Here is a 24,462-nt window from a genome sequence, read left to right as displayed (position 1 = left end):
GTTCTTGCTGGAGATGCACATTTTAGGGTCGTCAGCATACACAGTACGTGGCATTTGAAGCAATGGAATTGAGAATGTGGACAGACAGATGTGGGGGGGGGGCTGAACCCTGAGGCACTCTGGTGTCAAGGGTGAGATTACTGATGGAGACTAAAGATGTGGTCTTTGAGACTAGCGGAAAAACAAGAGGCTATGGTGTCCTGAATGCCAGTGCAGAGCGGTGCTAGGAGGAACTACCACTATATTTATGTAACAGGGACCTAGTGGTTGAACTTGTGGATGCCCACTGGGTAAATAAAAGGATAAGCCACGTGCGGTGGTGCACATCTGTAATCTTAGCACTCGGGAGGCTGAGGCAGGAGCATCATCAGTCACGAGTTCAAGGCCATCCTGGACTACAAAGCAAGACCCCACCTCAAAAAAAACTAAATAAACACAGGATAAAGCTTGATATCTTCTACCTTCATGTCTCTTTTATTGCCTTAAAACTTTGGGACAGACCCTTGTTTGGCTCCACACAGAAGCATGTTAATTGCATAGTGAGTGTCTGCATTATAAAGGTTATTAACCCTAAAAATACCTAACCTATCTCATCCCTCTTCAAGACTGAGGATGCCCAGATAAGTGTAATTAATTTCCAGGATTTGCAGGAGCATCCAATTATCAGCCTTTATAACATCCAGTTCCACACCACAAGCAACGCCTAGAAGTCTCCGGACAGCGTCCTAAGCCTGTAATCGCGTTCCTAGAAAGGCAGAGCCTCGTAGCTACTCCATGATAAGATCACCTCCCCAGCAGAGGCAGTCATCTCACGACTAAAACCAAAGCTGCCACCTCCCAAACAAGGACAATCGCCTCACAGGAAGAAAATTGCCCTCAAACCGTGAGGGTCCCACTGGAGCTATGAAGCGAGGACGAGGCCACAGTCCCGTGCGCCCACCACATTGCCCCACAAAAGGGGTCCCACTTCCTTTGCAGGCAGGCCAGTGCAATCCACCTCCTCCGACCTGCACCCCCTGCCCGCCCTCAACCTGAAGCCCTTTCCCTCTCTCTTCTCACTTTCCTTTGTTAGGGGGCTGACTTGATATTGTCAGAGCCTGCCCCTTCCCCTTCATCTTCTCTTATTTTCCAATTAAAGCTTTTTTTATATAAACTCTTGCTGAAGTCCGCATTTTAATTTCCACTATCACTGGAGCCATGGACCCACATTAGCCGGTGATTAGCAAGTCCGTGTGAGTGGGAACTGAGAATTGACTGACAAGGGTTCAGCGCAGCAGGTGGGCCGGGGTCAAGTCGTTGTAGTCCTCCAGACATCTTCCAGCTCTGCGAACCTGAAGAAGCACCCGTCTGCTCTGCCTCTCTCCAGGCTGCATCCTAAGGACTGAGGTTAAACCAAGGGCCGGTGTGATCATTGGGCTCACTGCGATCTGCTGATGAAGCCACTAAATACTCCAACTCTCCCTGCTCTAGCGGATCAGACATCAGCAGGTGTGGATCCTATAGCTAACCCCGGCCAGGTGTCCGGCCCTGTCCGACTCCTCCGAGGCCCAAGATCTGGCCATTTCCATGGTCCAGGGAGTAGGGCGGTCATGCTTGGAAACACGCAGACAGCTGGGTGGAGGGCCATTTCTCCCTGTTTGTGGCTCAAGGCAAGAGCTACTGCGCGTGCGCCCCTCAGGCTACTGAGCCACCCCCTCCAGCCGGGAGCGCGCGTGCGCAACGGAACTGGAAGGGGCGGAGTCGGAGGGGCGCTTGCGCAGTGGGCGCACCGGGGCGGGGTGCAGCGACTGTCAGCTGACTGAGGCGGCTGCAGTTTCGCGGGGACAACGGTCGGCTACGCAGGCTGCGCGGGGGCGGAAGAGCTCTCCCGGCGCGTCACTGTCGGGTCGGCGAGGCGCGGGGCCTGGCGCAAAACTATGGCGACCACTGTCAGCACGCAACGCGGCCCGGTGAGGGGGGGGCGGCGACCTGTGGCGGCGCGCGGGCGTTGTGCCGGCCTTGTTCCCTCAGCCGCGCGGGTCGCGCGGCTCCGGGGCCCACGGGCCCGGGACTGGAGCGGGAGTCCCGGGGCGGGGCGGGCCTGACCGGCTTGGAGCGGAGGCGGCCGGAGCTGCCGCCCTCGGGTCCCCTAGGAGGAGGGGGACCCAGCCCTGATGGTCCCCAGGAAGAGGAGGTTTCCTGCCGTGATTATCCGTCAGGAGGAGGAGGGCTCCCGCTCTGATGGCCCTTAGACGATGAGAGTCCACAGCCCTCATCGTCCCCAGGTGGAAGAGGGTCCCCAGGTAGAGAAGGACCCCCACCCCTCATTGTCCTCCAGGAGAAAGAGGGCTCCCGGCTGTGATCGTCCCCAGGTGGAGGAGGCATGGCCCTGATTGTTCCTAGGTGGAGGAGGCCGGAGTTTGAGTGGTCACCTCCATGGGTATTACATTCCGTACCCCAGATGAGGCAATTTCCTCTCCATCTCCCGCACAGAGCAAGGGCCATGAGGACCATTTCTGGGGCCCAGTTAGTGGTCCCTGTTCAAAGCTTCAGTTTCTTCATTTGCAAATGAGAGAGAACCATGAGCTTGGAGGACCCTTCCAACTGGAGTTCCTCCTGAGGGGTTGTCTAGGTTTCCACTGTGATCCTGTCTGCCCCTACAGGAAGGCTGCTGGTGTGAGTGACCTCCTAGGGTCTCCCTGAGTCAGGGCGGGGTGGGCTGCTGTGAGCAATGGCTAGGTGTGCAGTGGGTGAACAGGCCCTTCTGCCCACACTGTAGAGCCCTGTCCCTGGAGTCCAGCGATGAATGTACTTGAGAAGCCCATAGTGACTAGGACTCCTCACCCTTAAGGTTGGGTGTTGACAATCTTATTTCTCCTATGCGTGAAGATTCCTTAACATAGATTCTTCTGAGTTTGGGAAAGGTACTTTTTTTGAAGACTGAAGCCCACCTCCTGGCTTATCACACTTGGTGTGGCTGCTTTCTAGAGAGAGAGTCAGGGTTGCTTCCAGTGTTCAGTGTTTCTATCTCTTTGTCTTTAGTCCATCCCAGGGAACTATAGCAAAGATTGGTTGTGTCAGCAGACCAGACAAACAGGGGAGCTGGTGCTTCCCTGTCTTCATATTTTCTGCAGAACAGAGTGTGTAAGAGGCAGGACGGCCCCTTCCTCACCATGGGGTATAGGTGTCCTGCTTTCTGGGAACAGCCTCTCAGCTGGTGTGGGACTGAATTTGCATTCATGAGGTGGTGTGCTCAGTGTGGCAGGCGGGCTGTCAATCAAGGTAGGTCTTCCCTGTTGCTGAGGAAGGCTGTTTCTGGTGCTGTGGCTATGCAGAGCTGGAATAAGTTAGGTGCTGTGATGAGTGATTGGGAGCGTCAGATAATGTTCAGACTTGTGGGATCTGTGGTGCCAAGTTCTGACGTTTGACCTAACTTTCTGCCTGTCCAGTATTGCAGGGATCATGTGGTCACGTATTTTCATTACAGGCAGATGAAGAAGTATTTTAAGGGCACTCTTGGTGCCCTGTAAGCGAGGTAACATTGGGTTTGGGGTTTAAGAAGGTGCCAGCAGCTGGGGTCTTGAGCTCCACTTGGGGTACATGTGACTTATCCATTGAGCAGTGTGAGTGAGCATAATGTCTAGGGCCGTTGTGATAAGTCAGCTTGGCAGGTGTGCGACTTAGGAACAGCTGCATTTGGTAGCTCAGGTGAGCCAGGCAGTGGCAGTTATCATCAGATCTGTGGTCTAAATCAAATCAGGTCCTGTGAGTTTGTTCCCTGGGCTGGGAACAAACTCACACCTCTTTGGGGCAGTTCATCCACCCTGAGACTTGAAGGAGGAACAGGAGTGTGGGGTGGGCCAGGAGGGCTACCATTGAAAGCAGAAGGGTTTGAAGATGGAGAAGGATGCTGGGGCTGCATATCCAGGTAGAGAACTGTCTCTTGACCTTTATCTAGGAATTACACACTTGCTTGACATTTTGGAGCGGGACACACCCTCTTCAGTTTCCACCTTTCCCACCAGCTGCTTCACTTAGAATGACTTGGCTGCAGCCCCTCTGGATTCACTAACATTCACAAAGATCTTTTGGCCAGTTGTTGGGATCTAGGAGAACTACTGTTGCCAGGATTCATTGCTGTTTACCCCTTCTGTACTTTTTCTGTTACATTTGTGGAGCTGGGGAAGTATGATACACAAGGTGTTGGACTTCCAAACGGAAAGAACCTGTGCTCAGCAAGTGTATTTGGTCACTGCTGGGCCCTGGAAGGCAGCCTCCTCCATGTCAGCACCTGCCAGAGTTAGACCGCAGCCCAGGGTCCCCCATCCTAGGATCCTGGCCCAGCCTTGAGCAGCTAACTGAGGTTGACCGTTGCCCCCACGGTGAGGAAGGTGTGGCAGAGAAGGCACTCTGACTGGGTCTGGGAGGGAGCTCTGTCCTTAGTTAGGGACTCCTGGGGTAGGAAGCAGGGCTGGAGAGGCCTCCCCCACAAGCAGCTCAGACCCAGCTGTGAAGGAGTTGAGTCTTTGGTCCAGTCAGCAGAGCCAGTGCAGTTCTTATTCTGGGAGCTGTAGTGCTTCCATCTTCAGGATGTTTTTGCTGCATCCTGCGCTGTGTCCGCCTTTTGAAAAATGCTAATGTTTTAGAATTAACACCTTTTTTCTACAGATGATTAAAAAGCACTTGATGGGTTCCCATAGTGAGTGACTGGGGGGCCCTGACCTCACCTCACCTCACCATGGGGACATAAGCTGCAGCTGAGGTATTACGCCTCGCCGGTCCTGTGGCTGGAGGCTGTGTCAGGGGCAGGCAGCATTTCCAGCGGTGCTCACTCGTGGGTGTGTGCCATGTAGAGTCCTGCTTTTGGAGGTGCCAGGTGACAGCAAGCTGGGCCAAGGCAGCCCGCCCTGCCTTTGCCCCTTGCTGTCTCTTGTCCATGAACCTGTCAGTCTGGAGCGTGTTTGGTGCCGGTTGCTGAACCAGTGCCTGCATTAGGGATGGCAAGGGGTGATGTTTGCATTTGGTCATCTGTTCCTGTTCCTTCACTGTGTGAAGATAAGCTTCTGTTCAGCAAGTCTGTCTGGTTGCTCCTCAGTAGAGAGAAGGACAGATGCCAGGTTCTTTGCCCTTACTCACCAGGGACAGGGGAAGGAGTTTCTGTAGAGTTTATGTTGACTTCCCTCTTTTGAGTATTACTGTGAACCTGTGATTTTCATGCCTCCACATCTGAGTCAGTGAGTGGCCTGTGCATGTGCTCCTGCTCTGCATCCCCGTGAATGTCTGGTTCTTCGATTCTGGGCAAGATTACCTGTGAATACAAGTGTCTCATTACTGTGTCTCCTGTAAATCAGACTGCAGCCACTAACTGCAGCCTCACTGGCCTCTCACTTTTACTTACTTTACTTTGTCTGACAGCAGTATGGCTCCTCCCCCTTCCTTTTAGGTAGCATTTATTTGTCTGATCTTTTCTTTCATTTTGAATGTAGATTTTACTTGGTGTTGTGTTTAAGATAGGTTCCCCATCAACAGCATATAGATTCCTAAAAAGCCAATCTAAGAAGTCCAAGTTTTATTAGAACACGTTAGTCTTATTTGTATGGTCACACACACACACACACACACACACACACACACACATTTTTAACACTTGTGCTTTTATTTGTCCTACTTGTTCCTTTTTCACTCCTTGTCTTCTTTTGGATTTTTTTTTTAAACATAGGTTTTTAAAAATTCAGTTCACACTTACACACAAATTCAGTTCACACTTACACACAAATTCAGTTCACTAGAAATTCTCTACTTAATTGGAAAATTGGTAGTGTATTTCTGTTAGTGGTTATCCTGGACATTTTAACACACACAGTTCTGATGATCTGGGGTCAAGCATCTCAGTTGCCTCCTCAGTTGGTGCAAAGATAGGCCAGCCGTGGTGCAGATGACCTCCTTCTGCCCCAGGAGCTCTCTCTGTGGGGTGTTGTGTGCTGTATGTGAGGTTCTGGGAGGTCTGCCCTGCTGACTTCCAGCTTCCTGCCTCTGAATCCACTTCTGGTCTGTCTTCCAAGTCACTGTGTCTCTTCCACCCATGGAGTTTTTCAGGTAAATTATCTGAGACTAAGTGTAGTGACAGCTCTCTAGCCTTGGACAAGTTGCCATTCTTAAACCCTTTCTCTGTGGCCTCCTGTGGGGATGGGCCAAGGCCACATGGGCCCTGGGAAGTGGACTAAGCTAGTGAGCTGCTGGGTCCCCAGGAGTCAGCTCTCATTTCTCAGAAATCTTGGCCATTCCTGTGGCCAGATCCCTGTACTGACTTAACTCTGACACCATCTAGATGAGGGAAGCTGGGGGCAGGTTGGTTGTGTGGGTGCTGGGGACCCACCAGAAGCAGGGGAGGGGGTTGGCTGGCTGTGAAGGGTGGAGAGGGACAGTGGCAGCTTGTCTTGTGTTCAAAGATCCCAATGAGCTCTGCCCTGGAAGCTGTCCTAGCCATCGGCCCCAGCCCAGCAGCCCCATTCTGGCTCAGGCAGGACACAGGTCACTACAACACTGCCTGCTGGTTCTCCTTGGCAGGCTTCTTCTTCATCCTCCAGAGTCTCACTGGCGCCACAGCTTCACACACCCCAGGCTACAGTGACTGTCCCCTCTCATGTCTTTCCTGAACTGTAGACCCATAGTCCAGCAGCCTTCGCCTGGGTTGTCCCTGACACACAGGTAGGCAGGTTGTTCCTTCCTATTACTCAAGCCAAAACCCTGGAGCAGCCTTTTCTTCATCCATCAGGAAGTCCCATGGGCTCTCCCCTCCCGGGACACCAGGACTGCCGTCTCTCAGGCTCCCTCACTCTGCCTGCCCTCAACTTCGGTCAGGCACAGTCAGGGCCAGGCATGAGGCTCAGCACACCTCTCTCCAGAGAGGTATCTCCTGGGATCATTTTGGGGTACAGGAACACTCGGCTCCTTGTCAAGGCTGTGCAAGGCTTTGTCCTGCAGACACTGTAGATACTTCTGGCCCAGAGAACCTGATGCCCCGTGGAGGCCATTCTTTTCCCTGTAGTGAGGCAGAGCACATCAGTGCTCATACCTGCGCGTTCCCATCCACTGGTCCCAGGAGAAGGGGTGGTTGGGTCTACACAGGGCTTAAAGTTATTTGCTAGTTTTGGGCTCACTATGTTCATGTTTACCGTTAAGCAAAACTGTAGTTTAAATATATATTACATATCCTTTGTCTAGATTAATCATTTTCTTTTTATGTTCCCAAGGTTAAAAGGATGGATGTGAACCAGAATAAAGCATGTATTTTTATGTGGCTATTTAAACATTTGTCCCGTTATAAAATGGCAAAAATATATTTCAGGATTAGCACTGAATTTTAAAAATACTTTAAAAGTGCACATTTACTGGTGATGTTTTCCAGTGCTATTGCTGATGAGAGAGGATTTGGGTCAGTGCCTGGCCTCACCCTTATCTAGGAAGCGTTAACTTTGTTATCAGTGGTGGTTTTGAATGTGTGAACATGTGTCCTTGTCTGAATGGGTTCAGTCTAAATTGAGAACTCATTGAGGACTTGCAGCCATAGGCCACTTGTTTTTCAGTGCATTGTGTAATCTGCTGCTTGGTGAGGGTTGAAGTCTCTCCCCTCCCCTTCCCTGCTGCTTCCCCTACCCTCTCCCTCATTAGGTTAGCTTGAAATTTTTCCTCATAAGCTTCTGATTTGGGAATAATTTTATATTTAAAGGGAAACTGCAGATATGGTAGAGTCTTTTGTATGCCTCATCTAGTTCCCCTGATGTCATTGTTCCCGTTGCCAATAGCCGTGAAGCTGAGGGCTTCAGCTGCCACTGGTTCCAGATTCAGCTTGTTCCCCGTTACTGTTACAGCACCCCCTTGACACCCCACTTTGCTTTTGACCAGCATGTCTCCTCCAATCTGGGGCTGTCTTTCAGGCTCCCCTGGTTTTTCAGGATCATGGCTTGGAGGAGGCTCACTGGTCTGAGCTCGCTGGTGCTGGCTTGGGGGATGGGCTTGGTCACCTGGCCTCCCCCAGTGTGGACCGGCTTCCTCCTCAGTTTACTTTTCTGCCCTTTCTTTTCCAGTCATACTGTTTAACTCATTTTTAAAACCCTCCTTTCCTGTTTGTAATTTTATGGTAAATCCTTGTTGAAAAATAACAACAGTTTGATCTTTTGATGTATTTTCTCCATTAAAAAATGGTCCTACTCTCCAGTGAAAACTGGAAGAATATAATAGAAAGGACCCCTGATGCCTAGAGGCCCTATTCCCAAGAATAGGACAGAGGAGAAATAAAAGAGTGAAGGAAAAGCTCCTCCAAGTGGCCTTTTCCTGACCCTATGTCTGCTGCAGGCCCCGTGACCATCCACACCCTGACCGGTCACTAGGGCACCTGCTGGCCTGGCTGCCCATCCAGGGTGTCCCTGAGGTACGGGCCTTCCCCCCTGCATCCCTAGAAGTACGGTATGTAGGGAGACAGTTGTGTCTCAGGTAAGTGAGCATTTGGCCTGTGTACATTAATCCCGAGCCCTTTGGTTGTTGTGAGTCTCTGTAAAATAATCTTGTTGATGGTGTAGAGACAAGGCTGGTGGTGGGGCCTGGAGGCCAAAGACCACAGGCCTTGAGTGAGCTTGAAGACAGGTTGTCCTGGACCCTTGGGCCATGGGTCCCTTTGGGAGGGTCTGGCATTTCTCATGTGCCAATAGGAGCTGACACCTGTGATCTCAGGGCTCTTCCCAGACTGGCTGGCAATCTGTGAGCTGCATCTCAGGAAGCATGGCCCCAGGAGCGGCTGCAGGGCACCTTGGGGAGCTGGGGCCGTCCTGGCAACCATGGCCCTCACAGGCATAGGTGCTGCAGAAGTGAGGGCTGGGATCCCTCCCAATCCCTGCCTGTGCTTGCCCTCCAGAGGTGCAGAGGGGTGTGCCGCTGTCCTCCTGTGGGAGTGGCTCCTCCGGTGGGGAGGGGATTGCACAGACACGTTGCTGGGGAGACAGGTGTGGAAACCAGGATGGGGGCCTCCCCAGAATCCTTGGGGAGAGGTGCTTCCCCCTTGTAGAGCCCCCCGTGGCATCTTTTAGCAATGCACCTTGCCTCACTCACATTTGAGGCCTTGGTTTCCCTCGAACGCATCCTGGCTGCCAGGACCACTTCAGGCAGCAGGAGCTGTGGGCAGTTGGCCCAGGCCACCAAAGGGCTTGAATTTCTCCAGCAGCCACCCCTGATGCCCACAGGGAGGTTTGGGCCCAGTGGGCTTGGTCATCTCGAGACAAGGTCTCCCTGTGCAGTTCAGGCTGGCCTTGAACTTGATATGTAGCCTAGGCTGGCCTTGAACTTGCAGTGCTCCTCCTTTCTCAGCCTTCTGAGTGCTGGGATCACAGGCATGCACCACCATGCCCAGCCTATCACAGGCATTCTTACATGTGACCTTCCCGACACTGTACCAGCTGTGTACAAGGAGGAGCCGCCATTGCGCTGTTGGCTGGCCTGCCTTGCTGAAGCTGCAGACAGCCATGCGCTCACCCCTGAGGCATCCTCTACTGCCTCTGAGTCTTGGCCCCCAGGCAGGTGGGCTGTTTCTGACTGCCACTGTCTTGCTGTGGAGCCGCTGGGTGCCTTACTCTAGAGCATATCCCTGGGTCTTGCTCTGTGGGAGGGCCCGTACCCTGTGGGCCCCTGCTGAGCTCCAGGGCTCGAGCCTTGGCCAGGGAGTTTCTAGGAATTGTTGTAAACCCTTGCTTTGGTTTCCTCCTGTTTTTCTGGATGACTTTCTTTTTCCGGAGGCCTTCTGGTTTCTCCCAAAGTTCCTGCCCCGAGGTATGTCCTTGAGGACCCCCACTGTCAGGCAAGCCAGTCAGCAGGGTTAAGTGAACAGCAGAGCAGAGTGGTGAGGCCTTCTGAACAAATGTGCTCCTTATTTTCTTCCAGAATCAAATTTGAACTGTTTCAGATGGAAATACTTGCTTATAGGACAAAGGGTTTTCCAAGTAACTTGGTTCCAGGGGTCCCAGTTCATCTCATGTATGTGTTCAAGCCAGTGATGTTGAAGTTTACAGGCCTTGGATTTAGTTGTGGTCCAGGAGAGAAAGGTTATGGGTACAGACATGGAGAATCAGTCCTGGACACCACCCAGCAAGCCTTTTTTGAGGGTAGGAGCCTGATTTTAGGGACTGAAATGTGTTCCCACTTCCCATGGCTGTGGCTTGTCTTGGGGAAAGAAAGCCCTAGGGAGGGTTAGATGGAAACCCTTTGTTCCCTGGCCCTCATTTGTAGGTGGAGAAACTGAGGTGGGGCACAGTCTAGGCTTGACCAGGAATTGGGGTGGAGGTTGGCTGGTCCCTGCACTGACTCTGGCCACTGACCATGCCCCCCTCTTTGCCTGCAGGTGTACATTGGCGAGCTGCCACAGGATTTCCTCCGCATCACCCCCACACAGCAGCAGCAGCAGGTCCAGCTGGATGCCCAGGCGGCACAGCAGCTGCAGTATGGAGGCTCAGTGGGCACTGTGGGCCGCCTCAGCATCACTGTGGTACAGGTGGGCGCAGGACGTTCCTTCTTGCTGGGGGGCTGGCGCAGGTGGAGAGTCTGGATTTTGGCCCTTTATAGCATTCCCCATGTGGACAAATGGAATTTTTCTGATTCTAGTGTTTGCCAAATCATATATCTGATGTTAAAAACCAACTTGTATGAAAAATGCAATTTCCCAGGATTCTGCCTGAAATAATTTAAAAATTACAATGAACATTGGTAGATAGCTACTCTGTACTGGGTACTGTTCCTCCCCAAGGGGAGTCTCACAGAGCTGAGAGGCTGACATTGCCCAGGGCCACACCAGCGTGTGCCCAGCAGTGACGTCTGCTCAGCTGCACAGTCCCATGCTGACCAGGTGCACCCACCCGTTACCAAGGGACTTGCCTATGAAAACCAAAACACATCAGCGTCAAGCTGATTGTGACCACCCAGAATGTCCTGGAAAGCTAGGGACTGGACATGTGAGGACTGGTGTGACTTTGTGGAAAGCCCTGGATGCAGTTGTCAGAGGTGTTGCTGTGGTGCTGAGGAACATGCAGCCTGCACCCTGCTCAGCTGCACTGGTCCCTGTGAGGGGTTTGTAGCCAGCCACCTTTCCTCGTGACTTTGCTCCAGGGCCTGGCAACACGTGTCTAAGGGAATGTGCTGTGTCCAGCTGCCCCACTGATGACCGGGTGCCTCCTGTGTGCTGTCACCTGGTGGGCCATGGTACAAGGGCTGGAGCTGGGCAGGCCTTGAGGTGTCCTCAAGCTGCCTGCTGCCTCTGGCCACCTTGTTCTTGTGGAGCTGTGGAGCCCACCACAGGCAGCCTGTCTGCCTGCACTCGAGCTCGCCCAGGTATGCTGGGGAGAGGCATCCTGGTCCTCACATGGCCTCTTGGTCACCTTGTCCACTGTCTCCCTGCTGCTTCCCTTTGGACAAACCTTCTCTTGGCTTCCAGGAGTCTGACTGCATGATACCCCTCAGCCTCCTGTGATTATCCTCTACCCTGAAGAGTACCCAGGAGCCTGGTTCTAGTCCCTGTTCCTGGCCACACACCCAGGGGAGTAGCCCTGCAGCCCCATGCACGTGACTACCCATGCATGAATCTGACCACAGCTGGACTGCTGGACACAGACGTGGTCCTCATGACCTCCAGATGTCCAGTGTCCAGCTCTCCTCTCTCCCTAGTCCCAGTAGGTGACAACTCCAGCCTTTGGGGGAGCTGAAACCCAAAGATACCAAAACTTCCATTTCTTGCCCCCCACCTCCTATCACTTGGCATGCGTGCGCATGCACACACACCCCCACCCACCCACCCCTGTACTGGAGTGTGGCTAGGGCAGTGTGGCTGTGTGCATGAAGGAAGACCCAGCAGGCTTGGCAGATGGTATGCATAGCGCAAGGGAAGGGGGACCGAGGCTCTGTTAGTGGTCCCTGGAGGGAGGATCCATCAGGGAATGAGTCACAGTCCAGCATGAGACACTCGGGAGAGGACACTTAGGCAAAGTGAGTGGAGATCGTGCTGTTGTAGACTCGAGACGGAGGCCCACATCAGAGCAGGGGTTGACCCAAGAGCTACGCTGCTGCCCACACACATAAGGCCCCAGTGGCTCCATGTTGCTGCACCTGGTTTGATCAGGTGTCATGTTGTTTTGTTGTGGCCATTCTGATAGGTGTGTGGGAGTCTCACTTGGAGTTGTGATTTGCATCTCTCTGGTGGCCAGTGACATCGGACACAACTTATTTCAGTTTTTTTTTTTTTGGTACTGGGGATCGAACTCGGCACCTTGCCCTTACAAGGCAGGTGCCGGAACCACTGAGCTAAATCCCAGGCCCTCACATGTTTTTGTTTGCTACATCTTCACCTCATTCACAAGGGTTCCTGGTTTTGCTCCCCGTGAGACAGTTCACAAGCAGGCTATCTGGTTTGGAGTCGGGTCTCAAGGTTCAGAGACCTGGGCCATGGGAAGATGGTATCCTGTCCCTCTGAGCTGCTGCTGACACTCCCACTCCTGAAGGGCAGTGTACCAGGAGCTGCAGGAGGCTGAAAGCTGGGGAGATGCCTCCAGGTCCTGGGGCTCTGGGGTGGCTGAGCCCTGGGGTATCCTCCCTTCTGCCTCCCCTCAGCTCAGCTGTGTACTGACAGATGTGGCCTCAGTGCTTTTTGCCAGAGTTGGAGTGGCTCTTTGCTCCTGGTATCCTGGGAAGCAAGTTAGTGCCACAGTCAGGTGAATTTGGGTGACTGAAGTTCTTGGTCCAGGAAATATGGCAGTGAGCAGCTGGAGGAGGCTGGCAGCTTAGAGAAGCACCTGCCTTTTCTTCTGGTGGACACTGCATCTTTTTGAACTTGGCTTTATTTCAGGCAAAGCTGGCAAAGAACTATGGCATGACACGCATGGACCCCTACTGCCGCTTGCGATTGGGCTATGCTGTGTATGAGACTCCCACAGCTCACAACGGTGCCAAGAACCCTCGCTGGAACAAAGTCATCCAATGCACAGTGCCCCCGGGTGTGGACTCGTTCTACCTGGAGATCTTCGATGAGGTGAGAAGCACCTTTCTCTCAAGGCTGCATGTGGCTCCGATGGGGCAAGGTGTGATGCGCCACATCATGAGGCCTGCCAGATACCAGCATTTTAGTGGCCAAGTGACAGGGTGCAGCTTCCCCTCAGAAACATCACCCGTGACACAGTGCTGGGCACTCTAGACAAAGTAGCTAGTGTTTGTTCACAGATAGCTGAATTTCAAGGACGTCATGGGAATATTGTTATTGCTAGTGCACATCACAGGCACATAGCAGCCTTCATGCCACAGGTTTCAGGGCAAGGCGGGAGCCTGGAGACTGAGGCTCCCTCAAAACTTGATTTTGGTGGGCCAGGGATGTAGCTCAGTGGTGCCACCACCTGCCTTGCAAGTACAAGGTCCTGAGTTTGATCCTCGGTACCAAAAAAACCCCAAAACTCGATTCTGCGCACCAGGTACCTCCTGAGGCCAGGGCCAGACACAGCAAGCCTGAGAGTGAGAAGGGAGAGGGTGGCCTCAGCACTGGCCTCTGGCTTTTCCTGTCCCTTCCTCCCCTGTGCAGCTGGGGTCCTCAGGAGGGAAGAAGCTTGTGGGAAGCGGGTTGGGTCTGCAGCTGGCAGTCCCGTGTGTGCCTGCCTCCCTTTTGTGCCCACGGGCCATGCCTGGGTCTTGGAGGGTGCAGCAGCAGTCCTGGAGCTTCTCCCTTCTCATCCTAGGCCTGGGCTGTGCCAGGTGCTGACTCAGCAGCAGGGGCGGGGGTGGGCCGGAGCCCAGGCGGAGTGGGAATTCCTTTAAGGGGGCTGGGAGCCTCACGGGAGAAGGCCCATCACCACAGCCCCAGGGGAAGTGGCTGTCTCTGTGCTGTGATGCGCCTGCCTCTCTCTCACCCCCCCTCACCCCCCCCCCCCCGCCCCCAGCGAGCCTTCTCCATGGACGACCGAATCGCCTGGACTCACATCACAATCCCCGAGTCCCTGAAACAGGGCCAGGTGGAAGACGAGTGGTACAGCCTGAGCGGGAGGCAGGGTGACGACAAGGAGGGCATGATCAACCTGGTCATGTCCTACACGGTGAGCACCGAGCCGGAGCAGCTCTGGGGGTGTCCGCCTGGGCCCTTTCCCGGGAGGCAGTGGCTAGCCATGAAGTGATGCATCATCTCGGTGGGGACCCAGGGTGGGCAGTGTGGGGTCCCTGCTCTGGGGGTCATGGAGCAGAGCCCAGTTCTGCTTGGCAGTCACCCATGGTGTCAGGCCTCCATCCTCAGAGCAGAGTGGCTCCAGGGACCTTCAGGGAAGTCACAAGACAGGCAAGTGGGGAGTCTCTCTTACGGTGTCAGACAGGAACTAAAGCTACATCTCTAGCCCTTTTTAATATTAGAGACAGGATCTCACTCAGTTGCCCAGGACAGCCTTGAACTTGTGATCCCCTGCCTCATCTTCCCAGGTAGCTGGGCTTACAGGTATACTGCACCCAGCCTACTGGGTCTTGGGTACCACCTTTTCTCTGCTGTCACTAACTTCTTACTGGGGAGCGCTTCCAGCCATGGGGGCTGTGGCAAACCCTGTGTGGACGGCTCCCTCTGCAGCAACACCCTCCTGAAGACTCATCTCCCTTAGCATGAGCATTCAGTTATCTTAGCACATGGCACAGAGCCACTGTCACACGTAGCCAGTCCACCTGTGACTAGAGCTTTGTGAGCTGACCCCTGGGCTGTGGTGGAAGCTGACATTTTTCTCTCAGGCACCAGACTCTGAAGCATCCCCACAGCACCCAGGCATCACCCTGTGTTCTCCCAGCCAGGGAGGTGGTGTTGGGTTTCAGTGGGGGCAGACGTGGGTGCGAGGGCTCTGTGCTCTGGGGGCCGTTTCGGTGAGGCTGGAGGTAAGATTTGGACCCCATGATCCTCTTGGTGTGTTTCAGTCTCTGCCTGCCGCCATGATGATGCCGCCCCAGCCCGTGGTCCTGATGCCAACTGTGTACCAGCAGGGCATTGGCTACGTGCCCATTGCAGGTGTGTCGCTGCTTCTCCCTTGGCAGAAGGCCTGGGGCAGAATGGGGGGTCAGGAAGGGTGGACTGGGCACAAAGATCCTTTTAAAAGCAGAGTCCAGGGTTTCAGGTGAAGTTCCCAGCATGTAGAAACCAGAATCTTTCCCTCATTATTGGCACATGCCAGAGGAGTGAAACTCATGGAGATGTGGAACACCGAACACGTGTGTGTGAGTCCTCGCATTAGGAGCCCGAGGTCCTGCAGGTGGAGCACACCGTGGCTTTTCAGGTCACACTTCCTGCCAGGATCTTGTACCTGCATGAAGCAGCCATTTGGGGCAGCACACACCATCGTGTTAGAACACAGCTTCTTATGCCTTTGCATCTTCAGATCTTCATGTTAACCTCTTGGTTACCTCACCTGTGTCTGGGGTGGCACCCCAAAGCCATACCGCTGGCCAGGTGTCATTTCCAGGTGTTACCCAGCAGGCAGGGTAGACTGTAGCCTCAAGAGTGGAGATGCCAGGGCTGGCCTGTGGCCACTGGTTCTCTGCTGCAGTCCAGGAAGCTGGGGTCCAAGGGAACAAAGCCACAGTCCAGGGCAGCAGGAGTGGCCAGAGCAGGAAGGTGTGGTCCTGGGCCTGTGGCCTCTGGTTGCTGGTGTTTGCAGCTGAGCAGTATGGAGCATCTAGGGTCCTGCAGCCAGGCAGAGAGTCTTGTCCATGCCCACAGTCACACCAGCATCCAGCTGGGCACAGAGAGGTCCAGGAGTCAGACCTGGCCTCAGACCTGGCCTCAGACCTGCCTGCACCCGGCTGAATCCAGCCCCAAGAGGGGGTAGCACTTGGGCACTCTGGTTGTGCATGCACTTGGAGGTTTCTGCTGAGCCAGAGCTGCTTGCAGGAACAAAGGGCATCATTTTCAGAGGGAAGGGGAGGCCCAGCGTCCATGGGAGACCCTGCAGTGCTGAGCGTGGTAGGAAACCACGCAGTTAACAGAATGACCCAAAACCTTAAAGCAGCGTGGTGTTCAGAGCTCAAGGAGAGATCCTTAGCAAAGGGAGAGCAGAGGGGTGGGGACTGCAGAGACCCAATAAGTGGCGACTGTCAGGCTCAGTGACAGGCTCCTGAGTAAGAGGAATGAGGAGGGAGGAAGAAACCACCCTGTCTGGGGCCAGGGCGAGGGCTTAAAACAGCAGACATCTGCTCTCCCCCATTGGGGAGGCCTGATGCCCAAAGCAGGAACAGCTGGGCTGTACTCCCTCCCGAGGCTTCGGTCATCCCCGCCCGCACCCCCAGCTCCCACGTGGGGCTCCAGGTGTTCCTTGGCTTGTGGCTACCTCACCCCAGCCTGTGGCTCGGTCCTCACACAGCGGCCTCCCCTCTCTGGGTCCCTGTCCTTCCGTCACTGCAGCCTCAGCCCAGCTCAGTGTACCTGTGGAGACCCTGCAGCGTTCATGGGCTCAGGGCTTGACACATCTGTGTGGGGGACGCAGTCCTGTCCCCTTCAGTTACCAACACCAGGGTGTATTTGGTTAATCAAAAGTTAGCTTCCAAAGAGATGAAAGTTACTGACATGTTTATCTTTTTCTGGATCCTGTCCTTCATTCTCTAAAAATGCTGTCTAAGTTTGACCTAAAATGCTTATTTGAGGAAAGGCTAGGTTTCTTTATAAACAGACTTTGAACGTTTCTTTTGATATACATTTTAAAATCTTAAAAGTCTCCTGCTTAAGGAAAAGGTACAGTAAAGAGCAAGAGTTTTCTGCCAGAACCTTGGGAGACTGTGGCCCCTGTAGGGGAGGATACTCCTCGGCCCAGTGCATGTGTGTGCACCAGTGTGCATGTGTTGCCGGTGCCCGGTGGCCCTCGCCTTGCTCTAGAGGGTGCATTCCAGGCCTGGCCCCAGGTCCATCTGTCCAAGCTGCTGCCCCTTTTCCATTGTCCTGGTGCTGACCTGGCTTCTGCCCAGGAAACTTAGCACTTTCGTCCCTGCCCTTGACTGCTTGTGTTTGTGTGGGGTGAGACGGTGACTCTGCACAGTGGTGGCTCATCCTTGAGTTTTCTTGGTGTCCACGTGAGGTTTTGCCTGTTTCTCACAGACTGAGCTGTCCACTGTGGGTGTCTCGGTGTAGGCTCACAGTTGGTTTAGTTCCCTGGGCTATAACCTGTTACCTTATTATTTATCTTGTCTCCCAGAGGAAGTCCAGGTGGGACTCACTGTCCCTTTGCCCTCTTGTCTCTTAGTGCATTTCCTGCTTCCGCCCTGGACTTAGCAGCTTCTTCCAGTACCCTGGGTCCTGGTAGTTAGTGGAGATTCAGTTCTAGAAGCCTCTGAACTGTTGTTTAGTGATCTTAGTAGTGTTTAGTGGCTTCCTTGAGAGTCAGGCCAGTTCTCCCAAGCCATACAAGTCCTGAATGTTTGCATTGGCAAATATTCATATATATATATATATTCATATATTCAAATATGTCCTTCCAGAGCACCAAAAGTCCAAAGCTTAAACTGATGTGAGCTCACACATTTTGTACTTCAGTCTCTTCTGCAGTGGAGCCCTCAGGCCCTTGGCTCTGGGGCCCTGTGCATGGTGACCGGCCAGGGCCAGCAATGATGAGGCCAGTGCCACAGGCCAAGGGTGGGCAGAGAGCGGTTGAGTCCCCAGCTGGTCGGCTGGGGCCCATCCACACCTGCCCTGTGCTGGGCAGTGGCTCGTCCCTCGCAGGCACTGGCCGCCTTGGTATCTGAGGAGCCCTGTCCTAGAAGCCCTAGGGCAGTGGTGGCAAACCTATGGCATGTGTGCCGCAGCTTGTTGTTTGTATCATTGAAAGCTCTAAAAGGTTTGCCGTCGTTGTCCTAGGGTGTCTGGACTCGGACAAGGCTGCTGCCACTACAGCAGTGCTTTCCAGTCTGTGACTTGGAGGCTGGAAGCCCGGGAGAGCCGGGACTCTTCCAAGATCCTTTCCTTTGTGTTTTCCCTGAGCTGTGGCCATCACCACAGGGTGAGGCTGGCTGGAGAACAGGACCTGGCAGGCAGAGCTTTCCTGCTGTCAGTTGCAGCCCTGGGTTGTGTTCATTTGCTTTGGTGTACTGGGGATTGAACTCAAGGCCTTTGCAAGGACCTGTATCCCCAGACCTTTTTTAAATCAGACAGGGTGTCCCTAAATTGCCAAGTTGCCTGGGCAGGGCTCACACTTGTGGTCCTCCTACCTAGCCTCCCAGAGTGCTGGGATTATAGCTGCACGCTGCCTTGCCTGGCGGCTTCTTTTCCCCACATGTGGATTATCAGATGCATGAGTTTTCATCGGATGTGGGTAGGTAGCTGACAGGCATCACATGGTTTCGGGGAGGGGCTTGACCCTGACTGGAGAAAGGGCTGACTGGTGATGGAAAGGTGTGTGGCTGGGCAGACTGTGTCGTTCTCCTTCTAGGGGACAGCTGGGTGGACTCGGCCTGCTGCTGCTTTCTAAATGTCCTAGAGGCGGGGTCCGTTGTGCGCTGCTTCTGCTGGTGGCCTGGGCAGAGCTGTGGGCTGAGGAGGTCAGGCCATAAGTGTGGGGCCAGGTCTGTGTGTGCCTGCTGGGAGCGGTGACCTTGCATCAGGGTGCAGGCCTCTGCAGAGGGCAGGCAGCATGCACCACACGCTGTCTCTTTTGGGGAAAATGACCTTGTTGATTTTCCTAATTCTCTGGCCTGCTATTTTGCTGCCTTTTTCCACACAGCAGGAAGAGAGTTGATTAAAAGGCTGATTCCCACTATCTGCCTAGCAGGGCCTCTGATAAACACTCCAGGTGAACTCAGCTCCTCCCGCTTGCTGGGGGCGGTAGCTCCTCCCGCTGTGGCCACAAGTGAAGGTTTCTGTCTGTGCCCTCCCACCTTTCCATCCTCACAGCTGGTGTCATAGCCCCCTTGGGCATGTACAGTGCTAAAGGAGGCAGTGAGTGCGCTGAGAAACCATGGACGCAAAGCTAAGCGTGCATCCACAGAGTCCTCTCCCTGTCCTGTTATGGGTCAGGAAGGAGCAGTAGAAGAGGCTGCATTGTGGCAGTTTCCACGCATGTAAATGGCCAGCGTCAAAACCACTTTCATGCCTCCATGGGCGGCGTGTCACCATGTCCCTCGCAAGGAGAAATCACAGCCAGTGAATTTGAAAGTAAACTGCACACACTGTTCATAACATGGAAATGTTTTGATTTAGGGTGGGAATTTAGTTCGTATTAACTTCCCAAACTGTTGCTTAGAGTTCTTTCCCTCATAGGTACCATGCATTACGAATCCACAGTCGGAGCACTCTGAAATGCAGCATAGTGAGGTCGTTTTCTCCTTGTGGCACACGCATAAAGCCACCCTGCACCTGGCTCTGCAGGCTTCCTTCTGGGTACAGGAGGCTCCTTCCTAAGAGGACCTTGGCTGTCAGGGTCCTGCACGGTGTGTGACTAGGCAGTGGCCACCAGGTTGCAGGAGCCCCGTGTGACGTGCACTGCTATCCCCTTGCTCGTGCTGGTGTGGCCTGTGCTGTGGTGGGAAGGTGGTCTCTTCCCACTTTGATCTGGGCAGCATTCTGTCCATGAGTGGACACCGAGAGTCCTCTATTTGTGTCTGTGCACGTGGGCAGGGGTGGCAGGGTGACATTGTGGGCACCATGGGCTCTGGTTCACTGTCTCCCATGGTTTCTTCCCTACATTGGCCCAAGCCCCAGGGGACCTCATTTGAGTCCCACCGAGGCTGCAGGCCCTCATCCATCCCTGCCTCCTGTGTCCCCAGCTGTACATGTCCCACGGCTCACCCAGGGTTTGATGAATGATTGCACATTCAGTTGTGGTGACAGTCAGGCCCAGGTCAGGAGTGTGCGTCCCCCGTATACGCAGTGGCCCAGGCCCTGAGGTCTGTGAGGATGGGTGACAGCAGAAGATGTCTCACCCTCCCTCCTTCCTTGCCTGGTGTCTTAGTCACTTTTCCTATTGCTGGGACAAAATCCTCCAAACCCAAAGTTAAGGCAGGAAAGGTTTACTTTGGCTCACAGTTTGTAGAGGTTTCAGTGCATAGTCTCCTGGCTCCAAGGCAGGGTGGCACAGCAGGAGGAGCATGGCAAAGGAGAAACAAGCAGGAGACAGTGAAGCAGCAAACCAGCCTCATCCAGGTTACCACCCTTTGGGCAGTGCCACCCTGTTACGGTTTGTGTCTAGATGTCCCCCTAAAGCCTCGTGGTCATGGGCTATTTTGGAGGTGGCTGAATCTAGTGTTTGATTGATTCATGGTGAGACTAGGCCCGAGGGCACTAGGATTAAGGGCTTGAGTGATACTTGCCCTAAGAGGTCTGAATAAAATAAAAGAGACAGAAAGATGCTGTGAAGGTCTCTTGTTGCTTTTGCTACCGGGTGGGCTCCATGAACTGTTTCTTTTCTGGAAGTCCTGTCTGCCACACCACCCTGCCTTGGAGCCAGCTGATTATGGACTGAAAGCTCTACAACTGTGAGCCAAATAAACCTTTTCCCCTTTAACTATGGGTGTCCGATATTTTGATCTCAGCAATGAGAGAGAAGTAAGACACACCCACACCCAGGGTGGAGCACTCTTAATCCCAGCGTCATACCTTAGATTCAGCCACCTCTGAAAAGCCCCACCTGTGAATGCATGAGGCTTCAGGAGATGTCTAGATATAAACCACAGCACCTCCCCAGGCTGGTGAATACTGGGGAGAGAGCAGGCTGGCTGCACTGGCACGCGTTTCCTGACACCTTTGTGTGGATACAGCACCATGTCCCTGTGTGAGGCTGCCTAGGTCCCTCTGGAACAGGCTGCTGCCCCAGACCTGGGCCAGGCCAGGTAGCACCCTGGCTGTTGTCCTCTGTGAAAGTGGCCTGTTCTCCCCACCTGACCCTGCTATGGTTTCCCTTCTCCTTGACAGTGCCACAACCTGCACCTGTGAAGTTGGGCGACAGCCCGTCTGAGGTTGGCCAGACAGGTGTCAGGAGCACAGCCAAGTGTTTAGTGGAGGCTGGGCCTGGAGGGCTGGAAATGCTGGCTTTCTGCCCCTTTCTGCTGGGGCAGTCACCTCCACGTCAGTTAGGGCTCTTGATGCTCTGGTTCAGCTGGTGTTGCAGACAGCATTCAGCTGCATTTACGATCTTCTGAATGACATGGGGAAAGAAAAGCCATGTCCCAAAGTGATGACTCTGCCTCACTCCGGTGGGCCTACTTGGGAGGATTGTTCATGCTTTAAAGATTAAAGAAGTAAGGGCATCGTAAGCCCTTGTAGCCCTTTAGAGAGGAATGTGCATGGGAATTCTATGACCTGTGGTCATTCAGTGTCACTAGCACCTCCTGTCCCCAGCCTGCCTGTGTCTCCAGCCTGAGGGGCATGTAGGTTCCACAGGTCTAACCTTTGAGTCCCCTCTGTGGACTCCACCTTCACTCTGTCTCCTCTGCCCTGTGATTGTAAAATAGGCTCAAGTGAGGTTTGAAAGACCTGACTTGCATTTGGGACAGAGAAAGGAATTCAGAGAGGGCATCACATGTGGAGGAGCCCAGCCTCACCTGCCCCTGGTGGGTGTTGGAGGCTGCCAGCCTCGTGTCCCTCAGGGTCCCTGTCTTGTGAGGCTTCGGATGGCCTCTGTCCTCGAGGCTGCAAAAGTGTCATTCCTTCCTGCAGCTCAAGCCAGCCTGCACTTGGTGTCACTGTTTTCACCAGACTCCCTCTTTTGTTTCCAGGGATGCCTGCCGTCTGCAGCCCTGGCATGGTGCCTGTGGCAATGCCCCCACCAGCTGTGACCACACAGCCCCGCTGTACGGAGGAGGACCTGAAGGCCATCCAGGACATGTTCCCCAACATGGACAAGGAGGTGATCCGCTCCGTGCTGGAAGCCCAGAGAGGGAACAGGGATGCCGCCATCAACTCCCTGCTGCAAATGGGCGAAGAGTCCTAGACCTGCTTGTTGCCCTTGGACTGGCCACCCCGGGCTCCTCGGGGTCATCGTCCCAACAAGATTCCTACGAACCATCACCTGTACCCTCTTCCTCAGACACCTGTGCGCCCCTCCCCACCTGTTCTCGGGATGCATGTGGTCTCAGTTTGAGGCAGCCCTCGTGGCCAGTGGTGGGGTGGGACAGCTCCCTCCTTGTCTTGGGTGGGATGATGGTGGTATGGCCATATCACCACACAGACCCACTCACCTGTTGCTGGGGATACGCATCTCTCCTCTCATACTGTCCTGGAAAGCATTCTTGTAGAAAGCTGCTGCCTCTGCTAGGGCAATAGAAGCAGTCGAGCATCTTTCTGAGCTGTTGAGTGGCACAGAGTCACTCAGCCTATTTGGGGTGGACCTAGTAGCTTACAGCACACAGATCCACGTGCATTGGCTAATGGGTCGCATTCACAGATCTCAAGCTGAGCATTCATATCCTTCCCTGACACTCTTTACAGCGTGGGCCTCTTGCCTGGTTTTCCTGTCCACGTAGCTGGCCAGGCTCTGTCTTGCCCTGGCTGCATAGGCTCGCTGTCTCCTGCTGACCATGCCGGCTCTACAGGCCTTCTTCCAGCTTCTCTTCCTGAGAGGGCCTCGGGGTGGCGCTGTTTACAGACGGTGTTGAGACACCGGCCATGCTGTGCACCAGTGCTGTTGTCAAGCTGGGGGACTGAACAGAAACCCGGTGAATGGTCATATTGGGAACCTTTCTGAGGCAGAGCTGCCTACACTTGGCTGGCTGGTCGCTGCTGTCATCTCTTGGGCTGCAGACTAGATTTAGGGCCATATGGGCTACACTGTGTTGAAAGACTCAGAGCCTTGCAAGGCTCCTCGGAGATGCACTTTCAGCAGGACGCACACGTTGGGAAGCCCGTGCACCCTGGCATGTCTCGGTGTGTAATTCCACGTTGAGTTGCAGGTGCTTTTCATTCTTGCGAGTGTTTGTACCCAGCCTCTGACATGAGAGCCTGCTCACACGGGCACAACGGTCAGCCCTAACTGTGGACTTTTTTGAACCACTGAGATTGAGGAAGTTAGTGCAGTGCTTAAATTCCAGTCGCCATCCCCCCCCCGCCCCCGGTCTAAAAAGATAGGGTAAAATTTAATGTCAGCTACAAAATAAGCTTTCTACCACTGATTGGGGGTGGGGGTTGTCAAATATATTGTTCATAAATATTTATTTTTGTAAACTGAAGAAGAATGGAGCAGTGGTACAGGTGGCACGGTGGCACTGAGGGCTTTGCTTTAGCTGGGAACCCTTACAGCTTTTAATCTCGTAGTGGAAAAGAAAGACACAATGTTTGTTAAGTAGAGTTGACCACTCACTGGGACAAGCCCGTCCCTGGAAGTTTTCATTCCACGCTGCTGTGTGGCCTTGTGCCTGTAGCAGGCCCTGCCCTTGGAGACAGGTTTGTTGGCAGAATGGGACCTTCCCCAAGGGGGTTCTGTTAGTGCCATCAGCAGACTCGGCCCAGGACAGCACAAACCTGCAGCGCCTGCTTCTGGGCCCAGTTGAGGCTGCAGGTGCCTGGCCTCTGCCTTAATGTTGCTGAGGTGCCAACACTGCCACCCTGCTTGCAAGTGGTTCTGTGGAGTCCATCCTGGAGAAGGTTGGCGCCTGGAGCAGCTGCCGTGGCCCAGGGAGGCAGCGTTCATGTCAGGGAGCCATAGTTTCCAGATGAGTCTGAACATACTGCAGTCTCTTTCCTTTTTCCTGAACACTGTATTTTTTTAATAGATCAAAGATAGATCACATTTTATAAGACCTTTCGTCAGTAAGATCCTACGTCCCTTCGTTGTGTGCTGCTTCCTGTTTGAAGCTTGTCATGTCGCAGCCTGTCTAGTGCAGTGGCAGGGGGCAAGGCTTCAGTGCCTGCTCAGGAGCCTGAGCGTCAGCATGATCCATTCAGCCACTGTCACGTCCTGTGTCCAGTTTGATCACCGTCGGGAGGAGTGGTTTGTCCCCTGCTCATAGACAAAGGCCACAGTGGGTTGGGGCGGACGTAGACGGGGCTGGGACCTTTCTGGGTCTTGCTGCTGCTCCTACCCATCTACCTACAGATTCGAGTTGCTAGCAAAGCCACAGGGATGGACGGGGGAACATCCTGCCTGGGGCAGGCGTCAGGGCAGGGCTTGGGCTGTTTTCTTGAGGTAGGTGATGGTTGGACTCGGAGCCCCCGTGGCCTCCAGCTCTGTCTCACCCTGTGAGTGATGAGTGTATCCGAGACGGGAGAAGTGTTTCTCGTGGTTTTGTTCTGCCCTTCCCCTCTCCAGACTGCCTCTTTCTCTTAGCGACACTTTGGCATTTGCTGGTACACATGAGATGGGTGTTGGTGGGAATGAGTCTCAACTTTTGTGTTCCTGGTGGTTATGTTCAGAGCGGGTCTGTGTCCAGGTTTTTCTTTGATTGTAAAATACATTTCTACTTTTCAGCCTTCTAATTTAATAAGTGGCCCATATAAAAATAGAGAAATAAAGTCCCCTAAGGGAAAGTTTA

The 24,462-nt window shown here is 53.8% G+C and overlaps 1 protein-coding gene across 3 annotated transcripts; it reads left to right on the top strand.

The window, feature by feature from the left end:
* Window positions 1–1,758: 1,758 nt before the first annotated feature.
* On the top strand, window positions 1,759–24,462 carry Tollip (toll interacting protein). 3 transcript variants are annotated; one of them, XM_004851627.3, is made up of 6 exons: window positions 1,759–1,949; window positions 10,367–10,516; window positions 12,857–13,039; window positions 13,935–14,087; window positions 14,938–15,028; window positions 21,712–24,462. In XM_004851627.3, the coding sequence occupies exons 1-6, from the start codon at window positions 1,917–1,919 to the stop codon at window positions 21,924–21,926; spliced, it is 825 nt and encodes a 274-aa protein (XP_004851684.1). In that variant the 5' UTR covers window positions 1,759–1,916; the 3' UTR covers window positions 21,927–24,462. The 3 variants fall into 3 exon arrangements, with proteins under 3 accessions (XP_004851684.1, XP_021119668.1, XP_021119666.1); XM_021264009.2 differs by lacking the exon at window positions 1,759–1,949 and adding an exon at window positions 2,099–2,264; XM_021264007.2 differs by lacking the exon at window positions 1,759–1,949 and adding an exon at window positions 2,102–2,282.

Source organism: Heterocephalus glaber, unplaced genomic scaffold (assembly GCF_053883595.1).
Source record: "Heterocephalus glaber isolate CG9 unplaced genomic scaffold, H.glaber_assembly_v1.0 deba00001428, whole genome shotgun sequence".
Taxonomy (NCBI): Eukaryota; Metazoa; Chordata; class Mammalia; order Rodentia; family Bathyergidae; genus Heterocephalus; species Heterocephalus glaber.
Note: the sequence above shows the minus strand (reverse complement) of the source record. Positions and strands in the feature narration are given on the sequence as shown.

Excerpts from the sequence above, each read along its gene's own strand:
- Tollip (XM_021264007.2), top strand. The coding sequence starts at position 2,235 with ATGAGAGTCCACAGCCCTCATCGTCCCCAGGTGGAAGAGGGTCCCCAG. Across the intron at positions 2,283-10,366 it reads AGGTGGAAGAGGGTCCCCAG|GTGTACATTGGCGAGCTGCC; the intron begins GTAGAGAAGGAC and ends CTTTGCCTGCAG. Across the intron at positions 10,517-12,856 it reads TCAGCATCACTGTGGTACAG|GCAAAGCTGGCAAAGAACTA; the intron begins GTGGGCGCAGGA and ends GCTTTATTTCAG.